The sequence below is a fragment of the Spermophilus citellus genome (assembly GCF_964194105.1).
Source record: "Spermophilus citellus genome assembly, chromosome: 17".
In the NCBI taxonomy this organism is placed as follows: Eukaryota; Metazoa; Chordata; class Mammalia; order Rodentia; family Sciuridae; genus Spermophilus; species Spermophilus citellus.
In genome coordinates this window covers 39,831,472-39,852,845 of record NC_138199.1, presented here as the reverse complement: position 1 = coordinate 39,852,845, position 21,374 = coordinate 39,831,472, and the positions used below count along the sequence as shown (strand labels likewise).

Genomic DNA, 21,374 nt, shown 5'->3' with positions numbered 1-21,374 from the left:
TTAAAATAAAAATATAGCAATAAAAATACGTTTGCATTTTGTTAAAAAAGAAATAAGTATGCTAATGAAATGGTCAATAAAGAGTAGGTGTAATATGGCAAACCAAGGGGAAAAGCTACTAACTTTGATAGCCTCCAATAGGGTAGTTTCAATAGAAAGAAAAGTCAAATGTGATAGATAAGGAAAGGGACCTTGAATAGGAAATGATAAAGGTAATCAATGTAGAACAAAGATTTAAAGATTGAGACTTGAGATAAGATAGGAACAAGATGAGACAATACAGAGTAAAGGTTTCATTCAACATTCACTTTTCTACTACACAGTTTTAGAGGCTTATTAGGATCATCCCCTATAGTAGGTCCTAAATGAATAAATCTGAGGGAATCTGAAAGTGTTCATAACATAGTGGTACAGAAAAGCATTAGAAAAAAATGAAAAATTAGAGAAAAACATACTAATAAAGATATCTGGAAAATGTTTGAGGAATGAAGAGAAAGGAATCATTTTTCCAGTGTTTTTGGAGGAAAACTTAAAAAGGGAGATAAAATATATAAAATATGAGCACAGAGAAATGAACCTATATCTTATTTTGCTCTTCTAAAAGAAAATAAAGAATAAAGAGAGATGAATAACAAATAACATCAGGAGTTAGTAAAATGAGAGAGCCAACTTAGCCAGGAAATCTCAATAGCTGACATTTAATGACCATCCATTCAACAAATGATTATTAAATGAATGAAAGAAATATATTTTTCCCATACCCAGGAGGTAGAGGAAAATACAGCACTATGATCTATAGAAAAAATAATTCTGGAGGGGACACAAAGTACTTCATAAGATAGTCAAATGACTGGAGACCATGGCTTTCATGACCCCGCCTAGTCTCATTTGAAGAGGCCAAGGAGCCTCAACTCAGAAAATTCAAGAAGAGATATTTTAGGGCTGCAAATGTAGCTCAATTGTACATTACTTGCCTAGCATGCACCAGGCCCCGGGTTTAATCCCAGAACTGGAAACAGCAGCAGCAACAACAACAAAAAGCATCCCAGACATTTAGAAACTTCTCTGTGGTTAAATCAAGTCTAACATTTCCATGTCAGGAAGTTTCATTAAACCTCAAACTTCTTAATATAATGAGGTTCGGGAAAAAGAAACCCATAATGTCTGCCTTGGATTTGGATTAAAACTTGCCCTGCTCTTTTTCTTTGTGCGACCTCTCAAGAATATATATGATAGTAATAATAAAGTGAATTTTTTCTGACAACCATGAAGAGAGCCACTACATAAAAGTGTCATCTTTACTAACACTCCTTCCCATACTTTTATTTGCTTTTACCATATGAACACAATGGGAAGAGCAGAGGTTGTTTAATTTTGGTCTTACTAGTGGGTTTCATGAAGCCTTAAGATACAAAAAATATTTCACACACCATTATACTTTCAAATTCCAGCTGGGACAAGACCTGTAAGTGACAAATGCCATGAGAATGGATATTCTCACAGTATTTCTGGCACAACCAGACAGAGGAAGTCCCAAAAATCTCATGAGAAAATAAGCTCTTCTAAGACTCTCATCCCAGTTTTTTGGGCTTAGTCTATATAGATAAACTTGCATAAGCCTTCAGGCTTTTGGGTCTTTATCCAAATCCACTAGAGCTTTGATCCTTTAGAGGGTTACCAGTATCTATGATAGATGGGCTTCTCCAGGGAAAAATCCCAAGTTCCAATAAAATGGTTTCCCAGTAAACTGAAGCAGGAGTTCTACTTGAGAATAGAAAATCATTTTAAAATCAGAATTTAACAAACATCCCCTGATGTTTAAAGCCATGATATTTTGTTTGTTCTGTTTTCAGTAGTATGATTACTGTTGTAATTGTTTTTTAAAGTTATAATACAAAGCACTAAGCCAGAACAGTTCACTTTGGAGTTTAACCACTGACTTCTGTGTGTATGGTGAACAAATTTGCATTTTCAAAGAAGGAATTAAGATAACAACCTCATAAGACCTCTTTTCTCCACTGCCCTTTGGATTAAGAATGCCTGCAGGTACACTGTACTTTGTGCAAGGGGTCCTCTCAGTCTCCATATTGACACACAGTACTACAGTCTGCATATGGGAGATCGACATGGTTTGATTCGTTTACTAAAAGTTTGGTTAACTTCAAAGTGGCACCTTATTTATGCATTGTCGAAACTTAGGCTTTCCCAGACGTTTTATACTATAAAAACACAGAGGAAAGAAGTGAACAGAAAATAACAATGGCCTTTGTTGCTGCACTGGTGAAAGAGCTTGTCAGGTCAGGTTTGCAGAGCGGCATATTCCCAAACCAGTCATCATTAACGGACTCACTTCCACAGGAAAAAAAAAAGAAAAAAGACAGAGTCTGAAAACTCCGGACAAAAGAAATCCCTGCAGACAAAGTAAAAACAAATTAAAAGACCCATTATAAAACACAGATGCTACAAGGAAAATAAACTTTCCAAGATTTACTGGGCTTTGACAAACTTGGACATTTGTGGAAAAGACATCAGCAGCAACTCCCAGGTAATGTGGCTGGATAGCTAGACTCCTTTCTGTTTTATCTTTATCCTCTGTGCAGAAGCTGCCAGGTTGGTATTCTTAGCTTCTGAATGCAGTGATGTGAGAACATGTGAATGTGGCAAACTGCCAACTGCAAGAACTTTCTAAAGCAAGCAAGACCCTGAAAATGTTGAACATTTCACATTATGCTAAATAGTAAAGTTAATATCAGTGTGTTGTGCATGTAAGTATGCATGCATCCTATCTCCAGGGCAAATAAAAAGAGTTAAAATAAGAAAGAAAAATAAATAAGCCTCCTCTCAACCTAAATTTTTTTATTATCCCATTAGATTATGAACCAGTGGGAATAAAATCACCTAAAATAATAGTAAGCAATTAAAGGATAATAATCATAGAAAACACATTAAAAGAGTATCACATCAGCCAGGCACATTGGTGCACAGCTGCAATACCAGCAACTCAAGAGGCTGTGACAGGAGGACTGCAAGTTTGAGTCCAGCCTGGACAAATTTTTGCAAGATCCTGTTTTAAAAATAAAAAGGGCTATGAATGTGGCTCTGCGGGTAAGTGCCCCTAGGTTCAATCTCCAGGACTGAAAAGAAAAGAAAAAGAAAGAAGAGGAAGAGGAGGAGGAGTATGTCAATGAGAACTTTTGTCATAAGTTTCTAGAATCACAAGCTATAGGTTGTCGCCAATGGGGGTCAAAGGAGGATTCTTTAAGAATGGAATGTATGAGAAACTAAGCACTACAATGGAAAAAGGTAAACTAAATGAAGCATTTGTAGAGCAAAGGAACATTGTGCTTTTGTTGTCTTTAGGGATTTGGGGACAAATAAGTACAAAAATGTTACAGATTCATTTACAAAAGAGCAAAAGGAAAGGAGACAGCATAAACGGTGCCTCATAGGACAGTTCTGTTAGAAGGAGATCTGAACTCATCTGATCATCTGACTTTTTCCATTCTGATCACAGATGCAGGCCTTATTCACTTCAGGTACTTTCTGGAAGATCTACAATAGAAACCCTCTTACAATTCAGTATACTTTACTCCTTTCAACTGATTCAAATTTTTATCTCATTGTCTCCACACATCCAAAAGATTCACTGTATAAGAATATAAGATTCCCAAGTCAGTGTCCCTGGTTTGCTATTCTGAATTCTTGCATTTTGAAATCGGATTAATGAGGTACACTACAACAATCAATGTTAATGCAGACCCCAGGCACTCCAAAGAAGACAGATCTACAGCAACAGCCCAATTTCCAACTATTTCCTTTACCTTTGTCCCCTTTTCAATTTCCTTACTCTGAAACGTCATATAGATGCTCTATTCCATACCATCTTATCTTACCAAAAGAAAAACTGGGTAATCAATTCTATGAGTCTTTTGTGTGCATTTTAGCATTCCACAGAAGGCCAAAACTATTGGTCTGTTTTTAATATACTGTTGTGGAACTGACAGGGATAAAAATCTAAAATTTACCAAGAAGTTTAAGTTAATTCTGGAGTTGAAGAGCTTTGAATTTTAATGCTGTCAAAAAGAGCCCAATGGTAGCTTGTTCTGCAAAACAATCACTGCAAATTTAGGATCTGAAATTTTAAAAACATTGCTTAGTTCTTAATTGCCATCTAATTTGACATTCAAGCTCTTCCAACCTTATACTCAGTAATTATTTAATGAAAATCAAATAAAATCCTTTCAGAATATATAAGAAGCATCCTTTTCAAACGGGAATTTTCTGTATGTGGGCTACTTTGGATTGAGATGGGAGCCTCTCTCTCTTCCCCTTTCCTAGATGAGAATGACAAGCTTCCCAGCTGCAGTTCTAGGACTTTCACCCTCCTTTTTGACCTTTTCTCAGGCATGTTCCAGTATAATCTGTAATCTACTCAAGTAGGAAAAGGAAACAGCAGCGCCCTGGTGAGAAACCGTGCCTTCTGACCCACATACCAAGCTGGGCGGAAGCAATGCTTGTTCACAGGAGTCAAGGGGAATAGAACACACAATTAAAAGAAAATAAATTTTATACCCCCCCCCACACACACGCACACATACGTATACAGATACACATATTTTAAAAGACTATTAACACGACACATAGTTGAGACATAATTAAACAAAAAATGTTCAAGGACAATTCTTACTTGGTTTATTCTTGCTACAACTTTTTTTTTAAGGCAATAGATAGTAAAGAAAAAATACTGCAAATGTTTATGCATTTCAAGCAAAAACACTTGTTGCTTTTTTCAAGTAAACAGCTCACATCACCATAGATACTTCCATAGGTACTACTGGAAAGACTAGGAAGGTAAGAAGACAACTCAAGCACAAAATACACTAAAAACAAAACTCCATATTATTTTTCAAGGTAATAATGGAGGTCCTTTTTTAGGAGGGATCTAGGGAGCACTGGAGATTGAACCTAGAGGTGCTTTACCACTGATTTACATCTTCAGCCTTTTTAATTTTTATTTTCTGAGACAGGGTCTTGCTATGTTGGTTGGACCTCACTAAGTTGTTGAGGCTGGCCTCAAACTTGTGATCCTCCTGCTTCAGCCTCCTCAGTAGCTGAGATTACAGGCATGTACCACAGTACCCAGCTGACTGAGGTTCTTAATGATACTGTCATTACTTCTTGCTACTACATAGAAAGGGGCATACATGACACTTTGCACTAGTACTTAATAAATAAATATCAATAGAAATAAAATTACTTTGAAGAATTGATATTGTACTAACAATAAAATAGCTATTTATATACTTGCATGTATATTTATATATGATAATTCAATGAATAATTTGCTAGGAGATTTTCCTCTTCTAGTCTGAATTCTCACCTGTTCATTATTACTCTTAATGTGCTGGCTACCATAACATGTAAATTTAAGTATATTTCTTTCCTTAAAGCTAAAATATACTCAATGGATTCAGAAATTCGATACATAAAAAAGTCATAAATAAGAGGCTGAGGTTGTAGCTCAGTGGAAGAGCGCTTGCCTAGCATGTGTGAGGCCCTGGATTCATTCCCCAGCACCACATAAAACTAAATAAACAAAATAAAAGTATTGTGTCCATCTACAACTAAAAATCTTAAAAAAAAGTCATAAAGAAATAATGTGCTAAAATCACAAGTAGAGCAAGTATAGTTTACACTATTCAAACAAGGAAGTAAAGTGAGCTGGAATAAGGAGTCTAAAAAACATAGGTGGAAAACAATAAGTCTAGAAAAAGAGGAGATCAGGAATTATGGACAATGTTACAAACAGGGGAAAATAAAAGAAATGGCTATCAAGAATGCTACTGAAATACAAAAAAAATGTGCTTTAAAAATATCATACAACTTAATCTCAATCACATAGTTAACCCAATTTATACGCTGAATGAATAAAACCTCTTCCATAAAAGCAGGAAGTTCGTTACTTTAACTCATCATTAGAGCACTCCAAGATTCTGGGATGAGGGAAATATACTGGGAGCTGGCATTATTAGTATTGAAGAAGTTTCCGCAATTTTTATCTCTAAATATCAGATTATAGTTTGACAAAAGGGAAAAATTCTCTAAATGGTAAATAGACTACAGACAATAAAAGTAGTCTATGTAAACTAGAGAAGTAACTTCTGCATATATATACAAAAAATGAGAAAAAGAGCTGGAGCTTTTTTCTTAAGATTTGAATTATTCATAAATCTATCATATCAAAGCACCTTCAAATTTCCCACTTTTCTAAATCAAACTCAAATATAGTTCTAAAACTCAGTGTTCAGAATGAAGAATTTTAACCCTAGTAAAAGACCCCCAGAATTATAAACCCAAAATCAAATACCCTTAAACCAAATTTGGGATAAAAATAAGTGTCCCAAAGTACAAGTCATCATTAAAATTATTTCTTAACCATAGTATAACTCAATTCTCCCTTTCTTATCACACAATTAATTCTGTGGCTTATCAACAAAGCAAACAGAAGCACTTCATTGTTCAAGGAAAAAAATATAAATTTTGTCTACTTAATTGTCCTTATTACTTAAAATATGTCCTTATTACTTAAACTGGAGAACATGTAAGACATAGACATATTGAGAGTTGGTTCAGGAATAAAAACAAACATATAATAAGATGAAATACTGAACTAATTACAATATATGAGGAGCATTTTCTTAAGACATGAAGAACTTCAAAAATAATTTTAACATTTGCAATTGTCTTTTTCAATTACATTAAACATATACTTGAGGAAGAATTAAATATTAAAATCAATGTGTTTTCTGTTGAATAATAAGTATAACAGTAAAATGTAAACAATTTTCCTAATAATTAAAAAGATATAAACCAACACAGCAAGGATTCTCTTCTCCCCACAACCTCCAATTCTTCCAGTTCTTCCTTCCTGTGCACCCCCACCCCCCACCCCCCAGCGGAAACCTTATTACCCATGACTGTTGAGAATATTTTCTGGATCTATTTCAGCATCATGACTCAGGTCATGAGAAGTGTCAAAGATGCATTTCCTTTAGATGGGAAAGAGCAACAGATTTTAACCACCAAACAAAGATGGGAGTATAGTGCAAAAGGGCCAAATCAGCAGTTTTGACAAGAGGGAAGATAAACCCTTTTATTATATTCACATACATTTTATTTCTAGCTTCAGAACATTTAAATATATTTCCATCAAAATCTGGCTACTATTTTGTTCAAGAAGAAAACTGGAAACCAACACTCAATTTTGCTGCCTAAATTATCAACAGTTTGTAAAAAAAGAATTATTCACACGCAAAAATTTAAACTTAGCATATCACCCGAACACTAATAAGTAGTTCAAGTCCTGGTCTTCTAATTATTTTTCCAAAACCATATCCCCAAATTTACCTATATAAATTTTATTATAAGACTCATTTTATAAAAAAACCCTTGAGCGTAAGAACCACAAAGAGGTGTGATACCATGGCTATCCTTGGGCAAACTACACGGAAGAAATAATGACTCCTTTAACAGAAATACTCTTTATACGGACAGCGTGCCTTTATTTTATTCGTTTCATTTGTATGTGGTGCTAAGGCTTGAACCCAGTGCCTCACACGTGCTAGGCGCTCTGCCACTGAGCTACAGCCCCAACCCTGAAATACTGTTTCTTAATCAGCTAGATCACTGCCAGAAAACTATATTCATTTTCAGTACTGTCACCTTATATTTCTTCATTCATAATTTTATCAAATGTGGACACATTTCAATCTAGTCTACTCTGCCAGAGTGAAATATTATTGAACACTTACTAAGCATTCCCTAACAAGGATGTTTCCTTATGCTGAAAAGGGATATTTCTTCTGAAGCTACCAATAACAATACCCACATTAATTCCTCTATCTGTTCTGAAATTCTCTGGTGCCTCATTCTAGCTTCAATATTCTCACCTGAAAAAATACATCAACCAATGTGAGTAACTCTTCCAATGAACCTTAAATCCTTTTCCTTTTCTCATCCTCTTCCAAATTCAGAATGACATTTACCCTATATGGTAAGAACTATCATAGATTTTATTTCTCCTTATATATAACCCTAGTATGGCATTGACCCTAGTCTTTTTGCCATTTTGTAGATTATAAATATCAACAGCAATTCTGCTCAGTTTTTACACCTCAAGACTACTCACGCCTGCTACACTCAGGTCTGATAATTTCTTAATCTGTTCATTTGGGTTTATCATTAAGACACTGGTTATTACATATTCTAAGAAGCCTACCCACTCTATTCCCTTTAATTTTTTTTCAAAACCAAATAATGTAAAAATAATTCAGATTTTCCTTTTGATAAGTATAAAAAGAAATAAACATTTATGCCCTTCTTCAGAAAGAGTTATTGATAAATAGTTTTTATTTTTTACTCAAGCATCTAAAAATTCTACCTCCTGGTATCCATATAAAGATTTCTATTTCAGTAGAAGCAGACCAGAATTCTTAGTTAAGAAGCCTCCTCACTGGAAAAAGCAAGAATACCGTGCAAATAGATTCTCCAGATCCTCTTTGTTATTTTAATCATTAGCCTAAAATAATATAACTCCTTCAACTCTCTGAAAATCAACTTCTAAGTTTATTGCCGGAAAGGCTTTCCCTACCCCAAAGGCACCCTGAACAGAGGATAGAGGATACTTAATTGGGAAAGTGACCAAGCTAAGTGAGAAGACCTATGAATAGTAATTATTGGGGGTACCCTAAAAAAATAGCCAGTCCTACCTGAGACCTATAAGTTGGTGTTCCTTGCTATATTCAAAGAGGTTCTAATTAGTTCCTTAGCACTGATTCATTGACTAAATAAAAATAAAATGACAAAAATAAATTAATAAACAAAATACCCTGAAAATTAAAAATAAGAATGATCAGTCAAAGATTACCAGACACTGAAATCAGTAGTTTGGTTTAATCAATCTGATGAGGCTTAGGCATTAGTATTTTTTAAATCTATCCAGTTTAAGTAGAATGTACAATCAGGGTTAACAACCATGGTGCAAATATGAAAGAGAAAGATCAAAACTAAAAAAAAATTGAAAAAGGGATTCAGAGGAAATGAAGCTAAAACAAGGAACAACAACAAAAAAACTTTAAAAATTATTAACTATCACTTAAAGAGATAGCACTATGATGTATAAAATAAGGGTATGGCCATAAAAGAAACATTGAAAGAAAAGCATATCAGAAACGTATCACAGAAATAAAAATGCAATGAGAAGAGTAGAAGTTAAAGTTGGAGATGCCCTCATAAAGTGAAGGAAAAAAAAGAGAGAGAAAATATACAAGAAAGTTAGGGGCCCAAGAAAGGCGATTCATTATTCAACTGACAGGAATTCCAGAAAAGGGCAAAAAAAGAAAACAGCAGAGAAAAAATTACAAAGAGCTGGAAAAAGTGGCCTCTGAGGAGTGACAGAGTGGGAGGGAAAGGGCAGGAGACTGACTTTAACTCTAAAATTATGGTATTATTAGATTTTCTAGTAAATGTATATATGTCTTTGACAAGAAATGAAATCTATATTAAAAAATAAACAACAATAAAGGTCCAACCAACACTAATAGAAAACGAAAGATAATAACTTCTAGCCCTAATAATGCCTCAGTGCCTCAATAATAGAATCTACTCACTCTTATACCTCAAAGTACACAGATCAAAAGTCCTTAATTAGTATTTTATAGACAATAAAAGGAAGGAATTTTTAGAACATACTGATATACTTACTTGAGTGAGATAACTAAATTTTTTTTTCTATTCAATAACTGAACTCATTCACAGGAACTAGGTAAATAGAGTATTCAAAGAGGATATGAATTGACAGTAACATATTTCTAAAGTCCAAAGCTCTAAAAGTCAAAGAGAAATAAACCATAGAACACAATTTAAAAAAAAAAAAAAAGAAGAAGAAGAAGTTTTATACACAAGGCCCAACAACACATCGACATTCACAGTACTCCAATGTTTGTCCCAGGATTTCTGTGATTACAATACAGAAAAGTTGAGAAAATATTGCCCTCTAGAGGCATGTCACTTTAACCATTTGAAAATAAAACTATGGTGAAACTTGAGAATTTATGATTTTTTTCAATGTAAAAACTGTACAGAAAACTAAAAACACTTTACAAACAGTAAAAAGCAAAACAAGAAACTCTGAGCAAGCCTCAAGTGCTAACTACAAAAACTGACATTTATTTTAAAGTGTAATTTAGAGGTACTGTATTATCTGGAGTTTTAAAAGGTTATCCACAGATTGTTTCTCCCAAAAATTATGCTATCCATACCTTCCTCTTGATTTTTCTACAAACCTACAACTGCTATAAAAATAAAATATAGTTATAACATCTTTCTCTTGTTTGGTTTCTTTGTTTATTTAGGGTTTTTTTTTTGGGGGGGGGGGGAGGAGCACTGGGGAGCTTTACCACTGAGCTATATACCTATACACATGCTATTTTTTTTTTTCCTTTGAAACAAGGTCTCACCAAGTTGCTTAGGGTCTTACTAAGTTATTGAGATTAACCTCAAGCTTGTAATCCTCCTGTGTCTGTCTCTGGAATCACTGGGATGATAGATAGGTGTATGCTACCTGGTCCAGCAATAGTTTTCTTTAGAAGAAAATTTCTTCAATTAGTGATTCTTAAACCATATTGTTTATTAGAAATATATTATGTGATCACTCTTTTCCATAAAGAACTCATCTGCTTCAAGTCACAGTGGCACACCCTGTAATTCCAGCAATTTAGGAAGCTAAGGCAGGAGGATCACAAGTTTGAAGCCAGTCTCCACCATTTAGTATAAAACCTTGTCTCAAAATAAAAAATAAATAAATAAGGGGACTGGGAGTGGATTTAGTGGTAAAGCACCCTGCATTCAATCACCAGTACCACCAAAAAAAGAAAAAAAAAACCTCAAAAAACAACTCATCTGCTATCTTTGAGAAATATTTAAATATGAGTTTGGTATACAATACATGTCAAAACTAACATAATGTTACAATATTTTAAAAGAATGATTTTTTTAAAAACTTACAGGAAAACAAATTCAGCAGGAAAATGTTAGTCTTCCAAATAACAGATTAGAAACAATATTGCATCTGAGCTGAGGCAATAAAGAACAGGGAACCAACAAAACCCAGGTACTAATCTATCCTAAAAAATTGCTCCCTATTTAACATGTATATACTATTTATATACTCTATGTCATATGAGGCATAAAATTTAAAGCAGAGCTACAGTGCACATGATTGATTTTTCTTGGCAAAAATTAAAACATACTCATGGAAACTTTAATCCATAAGTAAACAGTGATGTGGAAGGAGAAGTCAAGAAACATCACATTATTATTGATTCTCTTAAGTAGGTGAAACTATATAAGGCTGAAATGTGTGGTTGCTTTGTATTTACAATTGTGATGTGGTCTGAATCAAGAAAACTCATGATCAACAAAAGTAAATAATTACAATAAACCATCAAATGAAAGCTATAAACAGTTCCAAGTGGTAAAATGAATGCCTCATATAAATGCTAAAAAGAAAAGTGATACTGCTAGTTTTTCAAAAGCGCTTTACTGAAATTATGGAGGTTTCAAGTCCAAGGAATCAGATGCCTGCTTGAAACAAGGCCTCAAATCTAACCAACTACTTTCTTTTGGAAAAAGCATGATATGGAATTCAGATGCCAAAATTTGTGACTGGAACACAACTCCTTCTCTGAGAAGAAAGAATGACTTAAAGGAAAAGAAGACACTTCCAAGAAATCTAAAGAACTGCAAAAGACAATTCAAGATCTCCATTTACTCAGTGAAAACAGGGGGAAAAATAAATAAATTCCTTCAAAGTCCTGGGCTATAGTAAACCCTATATTCTTAAACTTACATGGAAAACTATTTTGCAAAATAAAGAAATGCCAAGACTCAAAAACAGGTGGATTAATTTATCAAGCTATATAACCTGAGATATAGATCAAAACAAGCAGAACAGATTAAAATAATACTAGTATCACAATTTTGCATTGGAGTCATTTGAGAAACAATGTCACAAGTTAATATCAACATTGAGCACTATAACTCCACAAAAGCCTGTACAGAATAAGTTCAGAATTGTGTTTCATTCATTCACTATTTGGTCAATTATTCCTTTATTCTGTTTTCTAGATAAAAGGCAATATATAAAAAACATGGAAAAATAAATCAATCCTATATACTGATAAATTAACAGTAGATCAGTGAAGATACAAAAGAGAGTAGCTAATTTTCATTAAGTATTTGATATGTGCCAAACACTATTCAATGTGCTTTGATGGTCACAGTAACTCTGTAAAATCAGTAATATTCTTACCCCCCATCTAGGAAATCAAAGAAAGATCTTAAATTTAACATGTGCAACATTCCTGATTCTGTCTTCATTCCCAAACCTGATTTATCCATAGTATTGCTGTTTTAAGTTTATAGCAACTTCATTTTTCCAGTTATTCCACCAAAATGCTTCACTAATCATCCTGACTCACTTGTTCTTTCATACATATCATAAAATAAACCAGAAATGCCAATGGTCCTCCCATAACCAATATATCAAGACCGCTGACAAGCCCCACTATAGACAACCGGGTCCAAACTTCATCTTCTCTTTCCTGGATTTTTCAAATGCTCTATTTACTAGTCTATCTAGGTTTCCACCCTTATCCATGTACCAACTGCATAGTCTCCATACATATTTCCATTTGGTTTCTGCCCAAACACAGTCTTACCATGCCATTCTTCTCAAAACGCTCTGAGCCCACCCTTCCCACTTGAGTGAAAGTCCCAAGTTGATGTGATCTGGTCATGATACCTCTCTGACCTCATCACCCCTCTTGCACCTCACATACTGTTTTAGCCATGCTGAACTCTTTGCCCCAACCTCAAGAGTACAGATGTATTCCCACCTTTAAATTCTACACTGGTTGCTCCAATATGTATGATATTCTCCCTGATTTCCATCAGGTCTTTGCTCACATGTCATCTTCTGAATAAAAACCTACAAAAAGGATGTAATTTGAAATTGAGATCTTCTCTGGGAATTTCCTATTCCTTTCTATTTTTAATTTTTCTCCATAGCTGCATGGGGTCAGGCACATTTCCCCTTACATTTGCTGTTACACTCCCAGAGTGCAGTGGCCTGGACATGCTAAACATTAATTCACAGTTGGTGGACAAATGAATGTACCTTACATATATTAAATTGAAAAGCAAGGCTACCAGGAATAAAAATCTCTTCATTCTGGTAAGTAATGATTTAAAATTCCAATCGTTGGGCTGGGGATGTGGCTCAAGCGGTAGCGCGCTCGCCTGGCATGCATGCGGCCCGGGTTCGATCCTCAGCACCACATACAAACAAAGATGTTGTGGCCGCCGAAAACTAAAAAATAAATATTAAAAAAAAATTCTCTCTCTCTTTCTCTCTCTCTCTCTCTTAAAAAAAAATTAAAAAATAAAAATAAAATAAAATTCCAATCATCTTTATAGGAAAACTTCTAAAGGTGTTTAAAGCATTAGGGTCTACATTAACCAACTAATATATGAGGTGCCAAGATTTCAAATACAAAGAGGAAAATTTTGTCTTTATGGAGGTTAATCTAGAAGCATAGACATGTCAATGAATAATTTCCATGTGACAGTGATGTAACATTTGTACAGCGTAATAGTACTGTGGTTTACACATGATAACAACATCAAGAGAAGGCTTTAGAGATAAAGTGATATTTTAGTTGATTTAGTAGAAATTCAAAGTGGTAACAATTATTTTCAAGTAAAAAAGAGTGCAACTGGAAAAGTTTTTAAAAATGGATATATGTGGCATACTGATGGAAGGGTACAAGAATCTAGGTATGATGCAAGAAGAATATGGAAATTAGAAGAAAAATTATCTAAAATTTTAACAACATAATGAGACACATGATTTAAGCAGAAAATTAGCTGATCATTTTATGGTTAACAAAGAAAATGCTTATTATATAGTAAAAATAGTTAAAGTTTATTGAAACAGATGAGGGGAGGTATGATGATCAGAGATTCATAATAATTTTTGCATCACAGACTACTTGGACAGTTGAGGAAAACCTAGACTCCTTCTCAGAATACTTACAATTACTTATACTCCAGAAGGAAGTAAACTAAGTTAAAATACAGTTATAAAATATGGTGGTGCACACCTGCAATCTCATTGACTCAGGAGGCTGAGGCAGGAAAATTGCTAGTTTGAGGTCAGCCTCAGCAACCTGAGACCCAAATATAGTAAAATAAAAAGGGCTGGGGGATGTAGCTCTGAGGTAGAGCACCTCTGGGTTCATCTCTCCCAGCAAAAACAGTTATAAATATAATAAAAATAATGTGGTATCATAGTGATATATGTAATAAATTCACATTAAAATAAGTAAAATTATCATGTATCATACATAATAATTTCAAAACAGCAATGAACATAAATAACAATCTGAAGATACATTCAATAATTAAAGATACATATTTTAAGCTGGACACAATGGTGCACGCCTGTGATCCCAGCAGCTTGGGATCAAGGCAGGAGGGTCCTAAGATCAAGGGCAGCTTCAGTTTTGGTTTCTGCCAAAACACAGTCTTACTATGTCTCAAAATAAAATTTTTTAAAAGAACTGGGGAGATAGCTCAGTGGTAGAACACCCATAGTTCATTCCTGGATACTATTTAAAAAGAGATATATTTCATATATAATGTGATATGAAAACATATGTGTTTTTTATTGGCAACATGTCATAAGTACTACTAATATAATCGTCATGTGTTTTCTATATTCATAATGAAAGTAAATGTGTACTTTTGGTAAAGGAATAAGGAATATAAAGACATAAGTTTTTTCCTATCCTCTTTATGAATCTCAATTTAAGAACTCCTCATCTAGACTAAGGTCCAGGCAAGAAGATAGGAAATGAAAGAGATATTTAGAATATATTTCAAATAAATAAACATCCTCTGGAAAGTTTTTTTTAATAGCAAATAGATAAAATAATCGTAACCTAAACTGGATTGACTCCAAAAAGTAAAAAGGAAATACCCCTATATCAACTGTTATTTAACAGTTTCCTTTACTTTGCTAAAAAGAGCACAAACAACAGTAATACCGCCAAACCATGATTCATTTTCAAGAAGAATCCCTCCCTGTTCAAAGGTTTACATTGTTTTTTACCAGCATCAGATTGTTTACCCAAACAAACTTTAAATATAACATTTCTAGAACTAACCAACAACAAGGCCCATTTTGTTTTGACATGTAAGATACAAAAAGAAAATGAAGAAAAATGACTATCATTTTATGTCTATGCTTACAAAATGAGAAAATCTAGAAAGAGTGATGTAGAAATTCTGAGATAATAACATTTTTACATTTGTGTTATCAGGAGGAAAATACCTGCTGAAATTCCTTGCTTTCAGAAGGAAATCTTAAGTATTGTCAATGTTGAATCGTCTTTCAGCAATTTCTATAAAACTATGAGGAGAGCTATGAAAGCAATAAAGCTGAGAGAAAACAGCATATTTCAATGAAGAAATCGAGTATTAGCCTTCAACTACTGACCCTCTACAAATGACAAAGTCCTTCTTTGATATTTCCCAACCTTCAACAAATATATACTACAAGGTATCTGTTCACAGTCATTTAATATGTCTTTTCTCCTGGAGTAGAAGATACATGAGGACAAGGACATCACTAAATTTTGTACATGTTACCCCCAAGCCTAGTGCAGAACCTGTTAAGTGGTTTGCTTAACTAAGAATGAAGAAGGGGGGGGGGGGGGGGGCTGGGGCTCAGTGGTAGAGCACTTGGCCAGCATGTGTGAGGCAATGGGTACAATCCTCAGCATCACATAAAAATAAATAAATCAAATAAAGGTATTGTGTCTATCTACAATAAGAAAAAAAGGAAGGAAGAATAGGCAGAAAAACGTGCAAAGGAAAGTTTTCTAAATGTACTTGAATCAAATGTATGAAATATGATATGTCAAGAACTATGTAATGTTTTGAACAACCAATAATAAAAATTAAAAAAAGAAAAAAAAGATGTATAAATGTAAAGACTACAAATCAGTCATGAATTATCAACTAATACACCTGCACTTCTTCCTATTGAGCTAGCTACCACCCATGCACATTAACTATCTTGCAAAAATATCATTTCTTGAAATCTGTCAACAAAATATTCAAAACAAAGAAGTTCTCAGAGGATCTATACTACACAACTAAACATATAACAAAAATTTTACAACAAAAAATAGGTCTGAAGTAAAATTTCTCGCAAATGGCTAAAAATATCAATATCTCATACATTTCTAAATTTTATACATTAAAAATTCTAAAAACATTTTAAAATGAATGTTTTTTATCCAGGACTGATTCTAAAAACCTTCAATTTACAAAACTCTCAAACTTGAAGATTACTAGTTAAGTGAAATACAAGTATTTAACAACTGTTCTTATAAAAATAATAGTGCCAAAGCACAGAGGAGAATACAGACCATAGAAGTCACACTTTTTGAGTTACAACAGTTCTTTCAGATACCATTTACCTCTTTTTCATCTATATTATAAGTTTCTATAGAAATATTTACATATATCAAGAATTGATCAGGTATTACAAAAGAGCATGTAAGTTAAATAAAATAAGGAGAGGTATAAATACCCAAGAAGAATTGCCAAGAAGTACTTGAACAAATACATGTACATACATATTTCTAACAGCACTATTCATATTAGTCAAAAGGTCAAAACAACCAGAATGGCCATGCAATGATGAATGGATAAACTGGCTTATATCCATAAAAAGGAATATAATTCAACCATAAAAAGCAATGAAGTATTGATATACACTACAATGAGCATAAACCTCAAAAACATTAAATTGAAGATTTACTAACAAAAAGTTATATAGTATATAGTTAAATATATTTGAAATATATAGAACAGATAAATCCACAGAGTAGAGGCTGCTTGAGGTTTGGGGTAAAGAAAATGGTGAGAAACAGCTTAAAGAATATGTAATTTCCTGTTGGCATAAGCAAATGTTTGGAACAAGAAAGAAGTGGTAGTTGCACAACACTGTGCATGTAAGAATGCCACACTTAATCGGTTAATTTTTTGTTATGCAAATTTCAGATTAATTAAAAATAAGCAAAAATGGTTATCTCTCAAGAAGAATACATAATGCTCCCAAAACAGAGTAACCTAATGTCAACATCTTCATTCCTTCTGCTGGGAATTAAATGGTCCAATCACTGGTGTTAACTACCAAGGCTAAGGTTAACACACACTATGACTCAAAATTCACACTCAAAAATGAGTTCACATTTATACAAAGAAGCAGTAGAAAAATTGTCATTGCATCATTAGAATTAATAACTCAAAGCCAGAAACCACACAACCGTATATCAAGAATATTAGAAAAGATAAATAAATAGAAGCATGTTTGCCCAATGGAATAAGTAAACATTTTTGAAGCATTACCTCTAAAACAAAGACAGGTCACAAATACCTAAAGAGGTTTTCTACATTTGCTAATTTTTCACTATATAGAACAACTGTAAAAATAAACAATGGAAACAAATGAACTAAATCTACTTGCAAAATGAATGAACTTCACAAAAACAATGCTAAAAAAATATAACAGAATAAATGTATTCTATATAATTCCATTTATATATAATGGGGAAAAACATGTTTAAGGATACTTTCTTAGGAGTAAAACTGTTTTTAAATATAAGTGGGGTTAGACTTGCCTGGCATGTAAGACTTAGGGTTCTATTCCCAGTACTGTAAAAAATAAAATGTAAAGAAGCAAATATCATAAAAGTCAGAATTCTGCTTTAATGTTAAAGAGTGAAGGAGAAAAGGGGGATCTTGGTAATGTGCTCTTTATTGATTGAAATGATGGTTACATAACTATTTGCTCCAAGATAAATAATGGCAATACACCTTTTTTGTTTGTTTGTTTGTTTTCCTATAACACACTAGTATAAATTCCACAGAGATGTATTTTAAAATAAAATGAAAATGTTGCTCTATCTCAAGTAAACATGAATCATGACCATTCCTCTGCAACAATGAATATTTCTCAATGAAGTATATTACTAGCCCATTACAGACAGAATGTTCTGAAAGAGATATATGAAAATGGGATTCAGTTCTCTAAAGCTATGAACATAAATTCAAAAATTTTTATTCTATTAATAGCAATTATCCCTTATACTGAAAAAATTAGGAAGTTAAAATAGCATGGTAAAGATCATTATTGTATTGGTTCAATTTATTAAATGATTTAATAAATAAGAATGCCTTCAATGAGATTAAGATTTTTTTATTACAGGATTGGTGATGAAAATATTTATTTTATCCTAGATTTCAAAAACTGAGAACACATTGAAGGAAGACTAAAGGGAAAAGTGAAGAGAGAGAAAATTAAGTTTACCATGCAGAGGTGAACCAGAAGGGCTGCTTGATAGGCCTGGAACAGGACTACAGCGGCCTCCTTGCTTTGACGTCAGTTCTTGTTCAATTTCTTCCAGTCCAGCACTTTTCTGGAAACGGCTCATGCGATTAACTACTCGTGGTGACATATGTGTACGAACACAAGGCTGGCCACCATAAGGGTTGATGGGGAAAACATGAGAAGTACCCCGGAGGGTACTGACCACAACCCAACGACAGTCATGGCTGAAGCAGATGTCCTGTACCTAGAAATAAAGAAAGATACAAAAAGAGCTGAAATTATTTGAATATACCCTAAGAGCATCATTTGTCACCAAATCTGAACAGAAATGGGTGCATCATTACTGAATTTACCTAAGAACAGTTTTTAAGTAAAGAATTTTTATTTTACAGATGGGAGTTTCATAATGATGTTGATCAAAATTCCATTTTGACAAATGGTGCTAGGAAAACTGGCTGGACACACATAAAAGGACAAGACTAGGCCCTTACCTCTCACCCTGCACAAAGATCAACTCAAAATGGATCAAAGATCTAGGAATTAGAACAAAACCTATACAACTCCTAGAAGAAAACTTAAGGTCAACACCCTAGCACATAGGCATAGGAAACAATTTTCTCAATAGGACTCCTAAAGCTTAAGAAATACTGCCAAGAGTTTATAAATGGGATGGCATCAAATTAAAATGCTTCTGCACAAAAAGAAAAAAAAATTTAATGTGAAGAAAGAACCAACAAAATGGGCAAAATATCTTAGCTAGCTACTCTTCTTACACAGGGTTAATATCTAGAATATAGAAAGAACTCAAAAAACTTAACACCAACAAAAATACAAATAACTCAATTAATAAATGGGAAAATTAACCAAATAGGCACATCTAAAACGGAGAAAGACAAATGGCCAACCAACAAATATATTAAAAAAAAGATCAACATCATTAGCAATTAGGGAAATGCAAATCAAAACCACACTGAGACTTCATCACACATCAAAATGAAAGTCATCAAGTATTCAAACAATAATAAACGCTCTTGGTGGGACTATACAACCACTATGGAAGTCAGTATGGAGGTCCTCAAAAGACTAGCCATGGAACCACCATATGATCCAATTATACCACTCCTCAGTATTTATTCTAAGAATTAAAGTCATTGTACTATAGCAATACATGCATACCATCATGTTTACAGCAGCACAATTCACAACAGCCAAACTATGGAACCAGCCTAGGTATTCATCAACAGATGAATGGATAAAGAAAATGTGGTGGGCTGGGGCTGGGGCTCAGTGGTAGAGTGCTTTCCTTGCACATGTGAGGCACTGGGTTCGATGCTCAGCACCACATATAAATAAATAAAGGTATTGTGTCCGTCTACAACTAAAAATTTTTAAAACTGTGGTATATATAGATAGTTTACTTTTATTCAGCCATAAAGAAAAATGAAGTAATGTCATTTGCAGGAAAATGGATGGAACTTGAGATCATTATGTTAAATGAAATATGCCAAACTCAGAAGCCAAGGGTCCTGTGTTTTCTCTCATATATGGAAGTTAGGGAGGAAAAAGGAAAAGAAAGGTGGGGGTAGAAGGGAATTTCATGAAAACTGAAAAGAGATCAGTAGAATAGAAGAAACAGGCCAGGGAGAGGGAGGAGGAGAGGAAAAAGGGAAATACTGAGGAGTGATATTGATCAAATTATATTGTTATATCGTGTGCATGTATGAATATGTAACAACAAATTCAATCATTATGTACAATTACAACACACCAATAAAAATAAAAAAAACATAAAAATAATTTTAAAAATATCAATACATTTTCACATGCTAGAATCAAAAATAAAAAGAAAAATATCTTTAGACTTACTGAGTAATTTAAGCAATAGAATGATCATGCTATCTAAAACCATTTTCCAAAATACCTATAATCAAGATCATTTCCTGGTCTGTTAATGAAAAGTAATTTCTTTCTTTCATTTTAAGAATACTTGTAATATGAAGTGGAGTTAACAATCAATATCAAAATAGGGAGACAGAATTCTACCTAATGCTTACTTAGAAAAGTGCTATTAAAGTGATTCTATTCTATGACCCTGAAGACATGTAGGCATACATGAATGAGCAGAGCTGCTAAAGATATTAGTTGCCAAGTGAAGTAGAGAAACTTTAATCCTTAAAATAACATTACAAGTCACCCACCCACAAAATGCAAAATGATATATCTTTTGGTATTATCAACTAGCTGGATGGGTTTCATTCATTAAAAGCAGAGAGAGTGTGTGTATGTGTGTGTGTGTGTGTGTGTGTGTGTGTGTATGTATATGGGGGGGTAATGACAATCTAGTAATAAAATGATGACATCACTGGCATGAGTTTTGTATCTCAATTTTGGAATGCTGATTTTTTTGTTTTGTTTTGTTTTTGTTTTTTTAAATATTTATTTTTAGTTGTAGTTGAATACAATACCTTTATTTTATTTATTATTTTTATATAGCATTGAAGATCGAACCCAGGGCCTCAGGCATATGCTAGGCAAGTGCTCTACCGCTGAGCCACAACCCCAGCCCTGGAATGCTGTTTTGAATTAACGTTTTTTCATCATAAAACCTAAAAGCTGGGGCTCGGGTGGTGGCTCAGTGGTAGAGCGCTCACCTAGCAAGTGCGGGGGCCCTGGGTTCGATCCTCAGCACCACATAAAAATAAATAAATAAAGGTATTATGTCCATCTACAACTAAAAAATAAATATTAAAAAAAAAACATAAAAAGCTGGGCAGGGAGTGGTGACACATCCTATACTCCCAATCACTTGCAAGGTTAAGGCAGGAGTTCCAAGCCAAACTGGACAACTTAG

General features: G+C 33.7%; 1 protein-coding gene across 6 annotated transcripts in view; it reads right to left on the bottom strand.

Moving 5' to 3' along the window:
- The window catches only part of BCAS3 (BCAS3 microtubule associated cell migration factor), a 633,828-nt gene that overhangs the window by 358,632 nt on the left and 253,822 nt on the right, over positions 1 to 21,374 (bottom strand). For all 6 annotated transcript variants that reach the window (XM_081270282.1, XM_081270287.1, XM_081270285.1 and 3 more), the window contains exon 15: positions 18,503 to 18,767. In XM_081270282.1, the coding sequence (XP_081126408.1) occupies positions 18,503 to 18,767 (265 nt within the window). The remainder of the gene's footprint in view (positions 1 to 18,502; positions 18,768 to 21,374) is intronic.